General features: G+C 43.4%; 1 protein-coding gene across 2 annotated transcripts in view; it reads right to left on the reverse strand.

Moving 5' to 3' along the window:
* Positions 1 to 2,142: 2,142 nt before the first annotated feature.
* INO80D (INO80 complex subunit D) overlaps positions 2,143 to 16,268 on the reverse strand; it is a 52,299-nt gene continuing 38,173 nt past the window's right edge. For both annotated transcript variants that reach the window (XM_044303704.1, XM_044303703.1), the window contains 4 exons: positions 11,176 to 11,309; positions 7,632 to 7,849; positions 6,077 to 6,234; positions 2,143 to 4,713 (listed from right to left, as the gene is read on the reverse strand). In XM_044303704.1, the coding sequence (XP_044159639.1) occupies positions 3,545 to 4,713; positions 6,077 to 6,234; positions 7,632 to 7,849; positions 11,176 to 11,309 (1,679 nt within the window). In that variant the 3' untranslated portion in view covers positions 2,143 to 3,544. The remainder of the gene's footprint in view (positions 4,714 to 6,076; positions 6,235 to 7,631; positions 7,850 to 11,175; positions 11,310 to 16,268) is intronic.

The raw sequence follows: 16,268 nt of genomic DNA on the forward strand, positions 1-16,268 counted from the left end.
ATCAGGTAAACATGAGTGGACCATCTCATGTGTATGGAGGTGTCACAACTCTCCCCAACAGCAGAGGTAGGATGTTGGATTTTAACATGCCCAACACTTTGATCCCCCAGGAGATGTCTGGCAGGGGCTTATTCCCCTCTGCTCCTTGTGTATGGGTGAGTTGGGAGAAATCTTAAGTGTATGCAAAATGTAAGACCATGACAGCGAGTTCAGTGCAGACATGTTAGAGAGGAGGAGGAGCTGAGCAAATTGATATATAGTTTATGGGAAAGGATTCAGAATACCTAGGCGTTTAGAGTCATGAGGGTGGTCCTACCCAGCTCTGAATCACTGCGTTGGACACCCACATGACTCTGACTCCATACATGACTTTTATAACAAAAGTTATGTGTGCTGAAGACCAGCTTTAAACTGGATCACATAACCCACTGCATAAAAGCCAGGACACAGGTAACTATGATAAGTCTCCAACTTAGACTAATAACTATACCCAAAAAAAATTATAAGAGCCTGGCCATTGTAAAGCTTAGTATACAGGCGGCACATACTACATTATTCAGTTTGAAGAGTATGTTCACCGGTGGCCATCATTTCTTCATGTTACACACAAAATTACTCTGCAGAAATAGGAGAACTTGTAAATACTTGGCATCGGGTAGGAGTCTGTAATATAGCCAGTGCTGCATTCATAATTCTACTGGAGTCAGAGCAGTAAATTCCCAGAACACCTTGCTGCTCCAAAACCTACATAGAGTGAGTCAGTAATATTGGTGGGATAAAGTTATTTAGAAGATGTATGCTAACAAACTGGTCAATGCAGAACTGTGAATGCAGCTCTGGATTATAATAAGGCAGGCTGTTCATCATGGTCGCTAGAATAGAATTCAATTCATTTGTTTAAGAAATATGTTAGATACATTTAGAAGGGGTTGTTCCTGCAGCATGCAGTTCGTTTTTGCAAACCTCATTCAGAACAGCCATAGAAATTTCTACGAATCTGCCATGTGGGAATATAACCTAGCAAGCTCCTCTTCAACGTACTCCACTAACTGATGGGCAACAGTGCAAAGCAGACTATGACACACAATGACAAGCCGAGCCGCTACATGAGACTTGTCTAACGGAATCCTTTCATACTACAGTCTAACAGTGGCTATACATACTGGAACAATGTCAGTGGAACGGCAGATGGCGGTAGGTAAAAAAAAAAAAAGGGTCAGGCTTGTTGCATTTATTCTCACCGTAGATGAGCCACTGCAGCTGTCAGTCAGGTGCGCTCAGTTGAGGGGTCAGCAGGAATAGCTGACAAACAACAGCTATCCAAAGTGTATGGCCACCTAAAGTCACATTCGATCTAATCCAATCTGATTAGCCAGTGCTGTAAAGAAAGATATTAATAATCTGCCACCTTTCCTTATCGCATATGGTGCAAGAATTTACATGGGGTCACCGACTCCAATATATGCACAAACATTTCATTACAGATAAATGTTGTAACCTCTTATCTTCAGAGTAAGGGCCTATTCACTCGGCCGTATGAACGAGTCCTGTCCGCATCCATAGTTACGTTCTGCGGCCCCGCAAAAAAAGATAGAACACGTCCTATTCTTATCCACAATTGCAGACAAGAATAGGCATTTTTTTATGATCGTGCCGGCCCTGAGCGGATCCACAAAACACTACGGTCATCTGAATGAGCCCTAACTGGACTGCTGCTATATTACTGAGCAATAGTTGGAGGACTCTGCAATATGTAGTTTGCCCCACTTCTCTTTATAGAATTTGAACAAAAAAAAATTGAGTTGCAGTGTAAACCATAATTTACGCAGTTTACGCAGAGGAGTTTTTTTTTTTACTTTGAACTGAAACTGAATATATTTTAAAAAAAAGGTCACCCTGGAATTCAGATACTGATGACTAGTGATGAGCGAACTTCTGTTTTAAAATCGGCGTCTAAAGTTCGGCTTCCGGTTAGCGGAGAATCCCGATATGGATTCCGACTTCCGTTGTGGTCCGTGGTAGCGGAATCAATAATCGGCCATTATTGATTCCGCTACCACGGACCACAACGGAAGTCGGAATCCATATCGGGATCCATATCGGGATTCTCCGCTAACCGGAAGCCGAACTTTAGACGCCGAACTTAAAACAGAAGTTCGCTCATCACTATGACCTATTCTTAGGTTAGGTCATCAATATCAGATAAGTGGGCGGCGAACAACTGGCAAACCCACCGATCAGCTGCGTTCCAGAACCATGGCCACCAGGACTAAAGCAGTGGACGAAGCTGGAAGCAGACAGCTCCATTTACTGTGCAGTGGCCATTTGTGGTTACTGCAGCTCAGCCCCCAAGTGCAGTTACAGCAGCTGTGGCTCCTAAATCAGCTGATCGGTAGGGAGTGCCAGCTGTTTGACCCCCACGTTCTGATACTGATCACCTATCCTAACAATAGGCCAATCAATCAATATCTTAATCCTGGCAAACTCCATTAATTGGCTTAGAAATTACATTTTAAAACTGAACAGGAACACTGGGTCTTAAAAAAGCAATAGATTTAAGGTTATCCAATATACACAAAGCAGCCGCCAATGTCTGTAACCTACAGGCTTCTTCACATCTACCAATCTACCATTTGACGACCAATACATCCAGCCACAGACACTATTAACCTGCATTTATACCCCCCCCCTCCCAAAATACCCCATGCTCATATTCCACTTACAAAAGAGGAATTCAAAAGCCAAGTGAATCATTTTAACTTTTCGCCAACGGAATCAGTCGCCTCCTCACTTAATTTAGTATAATTTAACGTGGGCTAATTATCATGCAGTGCATATGCCAGATACCACGTGGTGAAAACTATAATCTTTCCAGGTTTCGCATTATAGTTAAATGGGACCAAACAGTACATAATGAGCAGCTCTTGTCAATCATTTAGATCCTTTATGCCCTGTTCATACAACACATCTTATTCTACTTCATGGTCCACACATTGAGTGTAAATCCAACAGAAAACATGGAATGGAGCTGCCGGAAGCAAAGTTTCATGCTGATGCAGCCCAGATCTGCAAGGCTTCTCTAGACTTTAGTAAAAACATACAAAAACACTCACGCACAAGGGAGCCAAGATCATAATAGCTTAATCTGTCAAGAAAAGGGCATTGGGTTCATACTGCATTAAATAAGAGTGTCAGACAGATTCTTCTTAGTGGCTTAGTCTACCGGTCTACTACACCATCCCTCTTCTGCCCATAACTGGAAAAGGACTACGGATATCAGGTAGTAAACAAATGAGGCATTTATCCTGGTATCAGAAGTTAATGTAGGAACCCAATATCACTCTGCAAGAAAAAAAAAACAAAACAGTAAAGCAGACAAACAAGAATAGGAGCACCAGTGCTATTACAGCACAAGGAGGACTTTAAGCAAAATACTCCTCCAACATGAACAAGGAATAACCAGAGGAATTGTGGTGTGAGCAAGGAGAAGAAAGCGGCAGTCACTTCCCATCCAGCCTGTTTGATTATGCAATAAGGAAAGATATCAATTAGGATTCGTGAAAGAGGAGGTGGAGTTGTTGGTATTTGTAGCCGTGGCACCTGTCACAGCAAATCCTGCAGGAGGCGCAATTGAGCTATGGCTGGGTTGCAGGTCTTTGGGGATGCCACTGTGAGACGATAACTGATGACCAAACGCTGCTATGAACTGAGGGAGCTGCTGTTTGGATGATGTGGAATCCATGAGTTCTGTAGAAGGAGGGCTTAGGCCGCTGAAACTTGTCTGCGGTAACCCCGGAAGCATGTTGGAGCTATTAGGGGTCACAGTGGAGAAGGTAGGTTGGGTAACCTCTGAATGAGAAACAGCTTGAGGGGTAGACAAAGACGTCGAGAGTAGGTGCCCATCAGAACTTATGAAGGTGCTAAATGTTGATGGATCGCTAAGGTTCACAGGAAGGTTTCCCCAGTGAGTTCGGGGATTTACAACCCCACTCAGAGGTACATCCAGCTGGGTGGTGAGCAAGTGCTGAGTAATAATGGGCACCTCTGAAGAAAAAGTTAATGTTAGACCATCACCAGAGAAGGAGGTGGTGTGTGGGGAGGTTGTTTGGTCACTATATGGTGATGGCACATGCTCACTATCATAATGGCTTCCATGGGGGGATGAATGTGAATGGTCACTGCTATATTGCTGTTGTGAGGTGATTCCATCTTCTCCTTTGCTCAAGATCTCTCCTGGGAGAGACCTCTGGGATGCATGACTGCTTTGTTGTAGTCCATGGTATGAACCCGTGAAAGGCCTCTCTTCAAGAGAGCTGTGGCTTATTAGAGTGGTAGAAGTAAGGCCAACATTAGCAGAGGATGAAAATTGCCTCTGAACATGCCCGCTTAGAGATGCAGATGAGCTAGATAAAGCAGCACGACTAAGGAGGTTTTCATCCAATTCCAGACTGGTAAAGTTTTCATGAACCATCCGCCTATTGAGTAGCTCTCCAAGATCTGTGTGATCTTCTCTGGTCAACTGCTGGATTTCTGAGCTTCCAGCACCTGACGAGAATGATGTTAGGCCACGGTCTGAGAGGTCATGACTACTAACACTATCAGCTTGGGCCAGCACCGCAATGGAACTTAGACATTCCAGAGATGTAACAGCTTGAAGGGCCCTCTCCAATTCCTCTGCCTCTTCAGTGGTAGGGAGAAGTTCCCCATTCTTGCCTTTTGGGGAAAAAAAAAAAAAAACACACCATGGTTACAATCATTACAAACATTAGCTGTCATTAGTGCGTATCCACACATGGAAGATTTTTTGCAGAAATATCTGCGACTGTCTCATTTATATAACTAGGGCTTGTAGACATCCCTGTGCTTGATGCCATATGAAATCCACATTCAGACTTTCAGTCACAGTAATTTCTGCAACAAACCTGCTGTCTGAGAGTAGAACCCTAAGGCCTCTTTCAGAAGAGCCTTGTCCCGTTGTGTTATGTACCCTGTTCATTTCGCAGGAGCGCACGGCGTTATAATGATTTATAATGCTGTGTGTCTCTGCATGACCTGACAAAATGGCGTCAGTATAATTCTGCAGAGACGCACAGCATTATAAATTATAATGCCGTGCACTCCTGCAAAACTAGCAGTGTCCACAATGGAAAATAATACTCGTACATGCAGTGTGATTTCTGCATGGGACACGCTTGTCTAAAAGGAGGCCTAATTTTGCTAGACAGTAGTTACTGTACATAAGGTTTAGGACAGAGATAATATAACAAAATGAACAGCAGAAAATTATAAATATATAACCAAACTCCTAGCTAGAGGTGGGACAGGAAAGTTGACCACCAATGGTCAACAGAAGTGGAAGAGGTCCACCAAGAGCACAGAAAATGCCAGGGCCAGGAAACACTCTACTTTAACTAATAAGTGCTTCCATTGTGGAATCACGTATTAGTACAGGAGGTCTGGGGAGCAGTGAATATAGCACCTCAGGCATTACTCAACTCTCTGGTCCTCTGGGTGCCCATGTTTGCAATGTCAGGTCAGAGTGCAGAGCACGTGGACAGTGCTGAAGCAGGAGCGTAGTGCTGGCAACGCCCGGAGCACAGGAGAGGCAATAATTTTTTTTTTTATCTGGTCTGAGCTCTGCCTTTAGGGGAAGGTGGGGTGGGCGTTATAAAGGGCACAGGGGTCTGAACAAATTTGGGGTCAGATCTGAGGTCTGTATGAATTTGGGGGCTAATCTGAGATCTGAATAAGTTTGGGGGCTTACCTGGGGGTCTCCATAAATTTTAGGGTCTCGTCAGGGAGCTGATCAGAGGCCTGCATGCATTTGAAGTCAGATTTGGGGTCTAAATAAATCTGGGGCCTAGTTTGAGGTCTGTATGAAAATGGGGGCTGATCTTTGAATCTGTATACATTTTCAACAAAAAAAAACCCTGAACAAAACCAGCCTTAGGAGGCACCTCTGCAGTTGTAAACATGCATTAGGGGGTCCCACTCAAATGTATTTTGCAAAACGCCCCCCCCCCCCCCCCCCCGATGCTGAACCCCTAGCTAAACCTCTTGAAAAAAAACAGAATACCTTCAAAAAAATCAAAGTCTTGTAGATCATCTGGCAAACGTGGGAGAACATCAGAAAAGTCTTCCTGATTCAGCTCCAAATCATGGGGAATGTCTGTAATTTCACTAGTGATGTCATCAGGTAGCTCTTCTGTGCTCAGGTCTTGTGTGGATGGAATTCTACATGCAAGTAAAATAAAGATGATTTCCGCAATTTATTGTTAACGCATACATGTTTCTTCAGGTGAATATTCAGGATGAGCCATCGTGTGTGTACCTGAGGAATAACTATATCTTGCAATTATATTACTTGTATTTTGAATTTTCGCCAATTCTCTCCTCTACAGGTTCTCTCTCTAAATGCCAGTTTTCTCTGAGCAAGTGGGTGGAGAATAGCTGCTATAATGTCTCCCAAGAGGGGATCACTTTTCAGCACACCCCCATAAGCAGCAGCATGGAGGACAATGCACAGCTGTACTGAGCAGTGTAGATGTGAATCCAGCAATAGGGTGAGATGGAAAATGTACTGAACACTGCAACCATGTCTCTGTGTGTGTCTCTCTGCCTCTGTCTCTCTCCAGAAACCCATTCCTCCGCCTTCTATATAGATTCTATGGGCAGTATGTAACCTGACCCATCAGTGAGTTGATAATCTATCTCACCTGTCAACAATTCAGAGTGAATTATCAGTTTAGTAGGCAGGAGGGAGAAAAGAGGAGGCTTATAGCTGAAGAAAGACATTATTCTTTGATAAGATATATTACAAATATTTTTTTATTTTTTTTAGATTCTCTTGTACTCTTGATTTATGCAACTTTGAAGGAAGTACAGTGGTCTCATAAACCTCTATTCCTAGCTATCATCTGATTTTATTCAAGTCAATACGGGATCTATAAAGTGATTAGTGAGCACTACAAGGTTTCTATTGTCTGTGGATAGTGCTTATTTAAACTAAAAATTACAAGATCCTATGGAAGAGATTGGTGTAAAGGAAAACTGGCTTAGTTGTCCACAGCAAACAATTGGATTCTATCTTTCATTAACCCAAAGGAGTGTGTAGTAATTCTAGCCTTCTACCACCTTTCACACCACATCTGTTAGGCAACAACCTGAAGAAGGGCACATTACCACCAAAAACATTTTATTTGATACATTCAGTTTGGCAGTGGCCACAATAAATTCCTAATTTGAAGCATATTTTCACAAGTGCCTTATTCTGAAACAGTCAAACACTGCTAGAAGGAGTGTGTTTGGCACCTGACACATACTTTGCATGCAAGCCTGTCGATAACAGTACAAACAAAATGCTGGATAATTGAAGATTTTATGCAAACAACAAGGGGGGTCATTTATGAAACTGGTGCAAAGTAGAACTTTAGTTGCCCATAGCAACCAATCAGATTCCATGCTATGGGCAACTAAACCAGTTCTACTTTACACCAGTTTGATAAATCTCCCTTAGGAGTCCTAATTGAACAAGGTTAGGAGTCTCTTCTTAGCAGTTACTGTCAAAGCAGACAGAGGTCAAATGAGTATCTGTAAACAGGCCACTGATCTCTTAAAACTAAAGTACTGACCTTATACTAGTGACCTCCACTGGCAGTGATAGGCTGCTGGGCATACAGAGGTTGCCTTGGGGCACTGCAGGTGGAATGGGTTTTTGAGGCCTTCTGGGTCCCCGCCTTCTCTTTTTCTTATGTTTTTTGGTAAGTGCAGGAGGCTTGGTCTTTTTCCTGGGTTTCCTCTGCTGCTGGTGCTGAACTTTGCGTGAATTGTCCCCGCGCAGGAAGTTATCCTTATAATGCCACAAAACACAGACATGGTTAGTAAGCATTACAGACATCTGTCCCAGGTTTAGGACTACAGCATAAGGCCTTATGCACACGACCGTTGTGTGCATCCGTGACCGTTGTGCCGTTTGACTTTCAATGGGTCCGTGAAAAAAAAATAAAATAAAATAAAAATAAAAATAATATCGGAAAATGCACCGTTTTGCAGCCGAGACAGTGATCCGTGTATCCTGTCCGTCAAAAAAATATGACCTGTCCTATTTTTTTGACGGACAACGGTTCACGGACCCATTCAAGTCAATGGGTCCGTGAAAGAACACGGATGCACATAAGATTGGCATCAGTGTCCGTGATATGTGGCCGTAGGTTACTTTCATACAGACGGATCCAACGATCCGTCTGCATAAAAGCTTTTTCAGAGCTGAGTTTTCACTTTGTGAAAACTCAGATCCAACAGTATATTCTAACAGAGGCGTTCCCATGGTGATGGGGACGCTTCAAGTTAAAATATACTATCAGATTTGAGAAAACTCTGATCCGATGGTATAAAAGGGACTCCTGACTTTACATTAAAAGTCAATGGGGGATGGATCAGTTTGCAATTGCACCATATTGTGTCAACGTCAAACGGATCCGTCCCCATTGACTTGCATTGTAATTCAGGACGGATCCGTTTGGCTCCGCACGGCCAGGCGGACACCAAAACTACTTTTTTTCATGTCCGTGGATCCTCCAAAAATCAAGAAAAAACGGTCACGGATCCCGTTTTTGCGGACCGTGAAAAAATACTGTCGTGTGCATGAGGCCTAAAGCAGTGACAGAGACTCCAACTCCAGTGGTTTGTCACTTACAGTTGTTCTTAATGTATTTTTCTTAAAATCATTGTTTATTAGTGGTAGCAAGACCTAGTATTCTGCTGGGCACCTCCCCAAACACTGATTAACAGCTTTCTCTCTATACTGTGTCTATGGAGAAAGCTGTCAATTAATATCAGGCATGGGGGAACTGGCAGCTTATAGATGTGAGGACGACTCATACAGTATTGCGAGGACTCCAGTCTGGGCTCCTGCTGCAGCACAAACAAAGGTTTTAAGAGTACATCAAGAAAAAAAAAAAAAAAGGCACCATATTTCTCGCTTTACAAGAAGCACTTTTTACCCCAAAAGTGGGAGGAAAAAGGCAGTGAGTCTTTAAAAGGAATACCAGTGAGCGCTTTCATTATGGATTATGCATTAGGTACAGGGAGGTAAGCGCTGCGAGCACTGCTGGTACTCACTCTACCTGGACTTCTTCCCTGGGGCTGCGCTGCACTGTCCTGACCGCTTCTGATCCACGGTCCTGATATGGGGGGGGGGGGTCTGATCCAAGGTCCGGATATGGGGGGGGGTAAGATCCAAGGTCTGGATATGTGTGGGAAGTAAGATCCAAGGTCTGGATATGGGGGGGGGGTTAAGATCCAAGGTCCGGATATAGGGGGGGGGGGGGGGTTAAGATCCAAGGTCCGGATATAGGGGGGGGGGGGGGGGGTTAAGATCCGAGGTGCGGATATATGGGGGGGGGGGGGGTTAAGATCCGAGGTGCGGATATGGGGGGGGGGGGTTAAGATCCGAGGTGCGGATATGGGGGGGGTAAGATCCGAGGTGCGGATATGGGGGGGGTAAGATCCGAGGTGCGGATATGGGGGGGTAAGATCCGAGGTGCGGATATGGGGGGGTAAGATCCGAGGTGCGGATATGGGGGGGTAAGATCCGAGGTGCGGATATGGGGGGGTAAGATCCGAGGTGCGGATATGGGGGGGTAAGATCCGAGGTGCGGATATGGGGGGGTAAGATCCGAGGTGCGGATATGGGGGGGTAAGATCCGAGGTGCGGATATGGGGGGGTAAGATCCGAGGTGCGGATATGGGGGGGTAAGATCCGAGGTGCGGATATGGGGGGGTAAGATCCAAGGTGCGGATATGGGGGGGTAAGATCCAAGGTGCGGATATGGGGGGGTAAGATCCAAGGTGCGGATATGGGGGGGTAAGATCCAAGGTGCGGATATGGGGGGGTAAGATCCAAGGTGCGGATATGGGGGGGTAAGATCCAAGGTCCGGATATGGGGGGTAAGATCCAAGGTCCGGATATGGGGGGGGGGGGGGGGGAGCTCTGATCAAAAATATATATTTTTTCTTTTTTTTCTTCTCTAAAACCCCCAAAACTCTTACTGGGTGCATCTTATAAAGCGGAAAATACAGTAAGTTACTGAGCAGGAGCCAGAGACTTACTACTTTATGCTGCGATCAGACAGAGCGGCATAAACACTTAGAACACCCTGGTTTCTACAAGTATCCTTCTATACTGTATTGTGCATTATCCTGGTCCGTATTTAGAAAGTTGCTCCATTACAGCCATGTCTTGTTACATTACACTGCATCTTTAATGTCATCTGGCTGCCAAGAATGAATGGCCTTCATTTGTCAAACAGCTCGTTTAAGACCTTGTTCCCTACAACTGTTGTTATGTGCTAGAAGATGTCATTCCAGAAGGTTAACCATTAAAAAGGTTTATAAACTATGCCACTCTGAAGGTCAAACCAAGGGAAAGAGACACTGTGGAAAAAATACATTGGATGCCCATTTCTTCCTTGAATATTCTTCATCCACATGCCAACTCAGCAGATCCTCAAATCATGCAGCCCAACTGATAAACATGCATGTTAACCAAGCCAAGAAAACAAGCCATTTCCAATCAGAACCGGTTGCTGCACATATTACATTTCTTCTGACGCGGGGAAACAAAGATTCAGACAGGAGAAATCAAACCTGTCTGACTTTCGTTTACGATCAAGATACAGTCAGACTGTCCCCATACACAACAGATTGCTGGTGGATTCCATCAAGACCCACAGATACATATCTACTGTGTCCTTCTGCAGGCAGCATGTTATAGAGCAGGAAGAGCTGAACAGTTTGAGATATATAGTTTTGTGGGAAAAGTTTCAATAAAACTTGTAACTTACACATTTAAGCCTCTTCTTTTTCCAAGTTCAGTTGTAGACAGGGGCCATCTTATAAGTAACTGACAGTTATCCATGTACACATACATATGCTGGGTTTACACAGCTCAATGTTTAGGCCGATTATCGGGAACAAACACTCATTCCCAATAACTGGCTATTTATCAGGAATGAGCATACATATGAATGTTCGTTTCCAATAATCAGCCCAATAAAATCGGGCCATGTAAAGGGGCTTCTACTAGAGTTGTTTATTAGGCCACCCCTCTTCCAAGATATGTGATAATGGCTCTGTTGGTACTAATATATAGGAGCATCAGGACTCTTTACTTACCATTTTCTTGGCATGTTCTTCACAAAGAGGTGTTTGATGAGTAACATCAAAAACCGGCACCGAACACTGTTGCCCATCTGCAAATTTCGCTGTGCAGCTGGTAAAAAGCTGCTGGGAGGTGTTTGACAGGATATCTGCTTTTCATTAAGGAAATGTTGTAAATTAAAAAGGCTGGCATCACAACACAGAGGTGCAAAATCTGAACACACTTAACATGTGATGAATAAACAACATCAGTAACTGCGAGAGTTCATGTATTGGTGAAGCAGAAGTAGCCTTAGACATGACCAGGACCCAACAGGGAGAAGACCAAAATTTACAGTTAAAGCCAACACTTGGATGTTGCACACCAAGCAACCAGCACCATGTTATTCCTCCCTTATACCTTCTGATAAATTTGGAAACGCTGTATAAAACATGATTTTTTTATGCAAATTAGTGGTCATCCGGTCAGGCTGATCGTGTGAATAGTCAACACCACCTGCTGTAATAGGGCCCACTTATCCATGAATGATGGTCCAAACATGGTCAGACGTTAAATCAATAATGCATGCAAGAGATTTCAGGAGTGCTTCTGCAACATTCCTAACCTCTTAACCCCTTCAGGACCCTGCCATTTTTCACCTTAAAGAGGACCTTTCATGGGTCCAGACATTATAAAATAAGTAGCACGTTATGTAAGGCATAAAGCAGGGATCTAATAGAGTTTACCATTTTTCCTGGGCGCCGTTCCGTTCGCCCACTATGCCCCTGTTAAATTCTCCCACCTGGTATGCTAATAGCATAGGAACAGGGAGGAAATGCCAGGGTTTCTCAATGGGCATCTGTCACAATTACAGGGGAGGGGAGAGACACAGAACTAGGCCTCAAGGCTAGGGAGAGGGAAAAGGTCACCTCGTAGGAAGCCCCTGAACCTGGCCCTGACTCCTGTCAGTATGTATAGACCCTGAAGGTGGGAAAATACATACGCCGGAACCTAGACCCTAGGAGACCTGAAATGCCCTAGGTAGTGACAGGGAATGAGACTACTGGTTCCTTCCCAGGTGAACCAACCAGCGTCTCCCTGAGGCCGAGTAACAACAAGCACAGGGGAAACAACCAAATACACAAAGCAGTATAACTTATCTTATAGAAAATGGATAAGCAAAAGCACAGGTAAGATCTACACATCAACTCTTCCAAATACAAGCAGAGAATATCAACCGCATGGTATGAAGTGTGATACCAAACTAAGTAGGGAATGCAGTAATGAACACGGGCTGCACCTGACAAGAGGTGTGATCATTACCAAACCACAATACTGAGAATCAGGAGACTGTCAGTTAACCTCACGTGCAGTCAGTCTCTCCGATCTTCTAACCTCTGTCACAGAAGGTACCGTGACAGTCTCCTTTTCCCTGGGTGTAGCGCGGTCCAATCACAAAAGAGAGAGTCACAGCCAGGGGGAAGAAAAAAATAAAAATAAATCACCTTCTCCCTGGCTGTGACACTCTACTTTGCGATTGGACAGCGCTAAACCCAGGGAAAAAGGAGACTGTCACGGTACCTTCTGTAACAGAGGTTAGAAGATCGGAGAGACTGACTGCACGTGAGGTTAAGTGACAGTTTCTTGATTCTCAGTGTTGTGGTTTGAGGCCTAGTTCTGTGTCCCTCCCCTCACCTGTAATTGTGACAGAGACGCCCATTGAGAAACCCTGGCATCTCCTCCCTGTTCCAATGCTATAAATTAGCATACCTGGCGGGAGAATTTAACAGGGGCACAGTGAGCGAATGGAGCGTCGCCTAGGAAAAATAGTAAGCGCTATTAGATCCCTGCTTTATGCCTTACATAACGTGCTACTTATTTTTTAATGTCTGGACCCATGAAAGGTCCTATTTAAGGACCAGCCCATTTTTTGCAAATCTGGCATGTGTCACTTTATGTGGTGCTAACTTTAAAGGTTTTCTGTCAGCAGGAGAATGGTCATTTACCTGGCTGACATTAGTGATGTACAAATGTCGGCTGAACATAACTATATAAGTGCCATCTCACTGCGTGCCGACGTTAAGAAAAAAAATAAACTTGTATAATACGCAAATGATCTGCGCCGAATACTTAACAAGACGGCGCAGGCGCGAGATTTCCACTGCAAAATTTCAATTTCTCTGCTTTTAAAACCTAGTGATGCCTCCTAAAATAGTTATTAATGTACATTTCCCATATGTCTACTTCATGTTTGGATCATTTGGTAAATTACATTTTCTTTTTTTGGGACGTTAGAAGGCTTAGAAATTTAGAAGCAAACCTTTAAATATTTCTGAAAAATTTCCAAAACCCACTTTTTAAGGACCAGTTCAGGTCCGAATTCATTTTGTGGGGCTTGCATAGTGGAAATCCCCACATAAAATGGCCCCATTTTAGAAACTAAACCCCTCAAGGTACTGAAAACTGAATTTTACAAACTTTTACCCCTTAGGCGTTTCACGAGAATTAAAGGAAAATGTAGATGAAGTTTCAGAATTTCACTTTTTTGGCAGATTTTCCATTTTAATGCATTTTTTTACCCGCTAACAAAGCAAGTGTTAACAGCCAAACAAAACTCACCCCCAAAAAAAATATTACCCCGATTCTGTAGTTTACAGAAACACCCCATATGTGGTCGTAAACTGCTGTACGGGCACAGAGCAGGGCGCAAAAGGAAAGGAACGCAATATGTTTTTTGGAGGGCAGATGCCACAATGTAGAGGGAGGGGAGGAACACCAGAACAACAACAGAAGGAAAATGACCCGAAACTAGGCCTCACGGCTAGGGAAAGGAAAAAGGTCACCACCTAGGAAAACCCTAAACCTAGCCCTGACTCCTGTCAGTATGAATAGACCCTGAAGGTGGGAATATTCATACACCGTATACCTAGGCCATAGATACCCTGAAAATCCTTAGGCATAGTGGCAGTGTCTGAGACCATTGGTTCCTTTCCAGATGAATGAACCAGTGTCTCCCTGATGCCTAGGAAACAATGAGCAAGAGGGTAAAACAAAATACAAAGCGGAGTAGACTTATCTTCAATAGAAAATGGATGAGCAGGAACTCAAAAGAGGACAACACACCAGCTCTTCCAACTCCAGGCAGATAATATCAACCGCATGGTAGGAAGTGTGAATTCAGACTAAATAGAGGAATAGTAATGACCACAAGCTACACCTGAAACAAGAGGTGTGGTCATACCAACAACAACACTGCATAGTGAAACTGAGAGGCTGTCAGATAACCTCACGTGATGCAAGTCTCCCAGATATTCTAACCTCTGTCACGGGAGGGATTGTGACAGCAAATTTCACTGGTATAATTTTAAGCTGCAATGTCACATTTGAAGAGGTTAGATGCACCCCTAGATTAGAAACTTAAAAAAATAAAATAAAAAATTACCCCAGTTTGGAAACTACGGGACAAGGTGGCGGTTTTGTTGGTACTATTTTAGGGTACATACGATTTTTGGTTGCTCTATATTACACTTTTTGTGAGGCAAATGCTGCTGTTTTGGCACAGTTTTTATTTTTATCTGACAGGTTAGATTATGTGGTATTTTTATAGAGCAGGTTGTTACGGACGTGACAATGCCAAATAGGACTACTTTTTTGGGTTGGTTGTTTCAGTTTTACATAAAGCATTTTTGAAAGATTTTTTTAGTGTCTCCATTGTCAAAAGCCATAGTTTTTTAAATATATTTTGGGCGACTGTCTTCTGTAGGGGCTAATTTTCTTTCGGTATGAGATGACGGTTTGATTGGTACCATTTTAGAGTGCATATGACTCTTTAATCGCTTTGTATTACACTTTTTGTGATGTAAGGTGACCCAAAAAAATAGCTTTCTTGACACTTTTTTTTTTTTTTTATGGTGTTAACCTGAGGGGTTAGGTCATGTGATATTTTTTATACAGCAGGTTTTTACAGACGCGGCGATACCAAATATGTATACTTTTTATTTATTTAAATTTTACACAATATCATTTTTGTCTCCATAGTCTAACAGCCATATTTTTTTTTTATCTTTTAGGCGATTGTCTTAGGTAGGGGCTCATTTTTTGCAGGAAGAGATGACTGTTTGGGATTGGTACTATTTTGGGGTAGATATGTCTTTTTTATCTTTTGGAATTACACTTTTTTTTGTCATCTTAAAACACAAAAAGTTCAGTTTTTATTTTTTTACAGCATTCACTTGTGAGGTGGTAGATTATGTGATATTTTAATAGAACAAGTCGTTACGGACGCGGCAATACCAAATATGTGTTGTTTTTTTTTTTTTTTTTTTAAACCCTTATGGTAGGGGGCTTTTTTTCTACTTGAAACTTTAATTATTTTATTATAAAAAAATAAAAATAAATACTTTTGTTTACTTTTTATATTTGTCCCACTGTCGGACTTCACCTTTTCAGGGTTTGAACCCTGTTTCAATTCAGTACAATACATTCTGTATTGTACCGAATTGAACTGTCAGCGTCTTACACAGTAAGACACTGACAGTTGCCTAGGAGACCCAGCCCTCAGGCTGGATCTCCTGGGCTTCTGTAGCTGGCAGGCCCTGATGCCCGAGTAAGGTATCGGGGCTGCCATGGCAACCATCAGCCCCCTGTCAGCGCAGCTCAGGGGGCGATGGAGTCAGAGGGAGCCCCCTCCCTCTGTAAACCCTGCACATGCCGCGTTCAGCGCTGATTGCGGCAAGTGAAAGGGTTAATCCGCCGGCATCACCGCATACAGCGATGCCGGCGGATGCAGCAGGGGCCTGACTATCAGTAACAGCCGGGCCTGTGCTGCGGATCAGGCGGGTGCAGCTCCTGCAAGAAGCCGCATTCCCTCAGGTACATGTACGTGACAATGAGTGAAGGGGTTAAAGTACCAGATCCATTTTTGGTTTCATATTTTCGTTTTTTTCCTCCCCACGTTCCAATAACCATAACTTTTTAATTTTCCATTCATATAGCCATATGAAGGCTTATTTTCTGCAGGATAAGTTGTGTTTTTAAAGGGCACCATTTAATTTACCATGTCTGTCTGGAAAATGGGAAAAAATTATTTGAGGGGTAAAATAAAAAGCCAAGCTTTTTTGGGGTTTTG

The sequence above is a fragment of the Bufo gargarizans genome, chromosome 8, assembly GCF_014858855.1.
Source record: "Bufo gargarizans isolate SCDJY-AF-19 chromosome 8, ASM1485885v1, whole genome shotgun sequence".
Taxonomy (NCBI): Eukaryota; Metazoa; Chordata; class Amphibia; order Anura; family Bufonidae; genus Bufo; species Bufo gargarizans.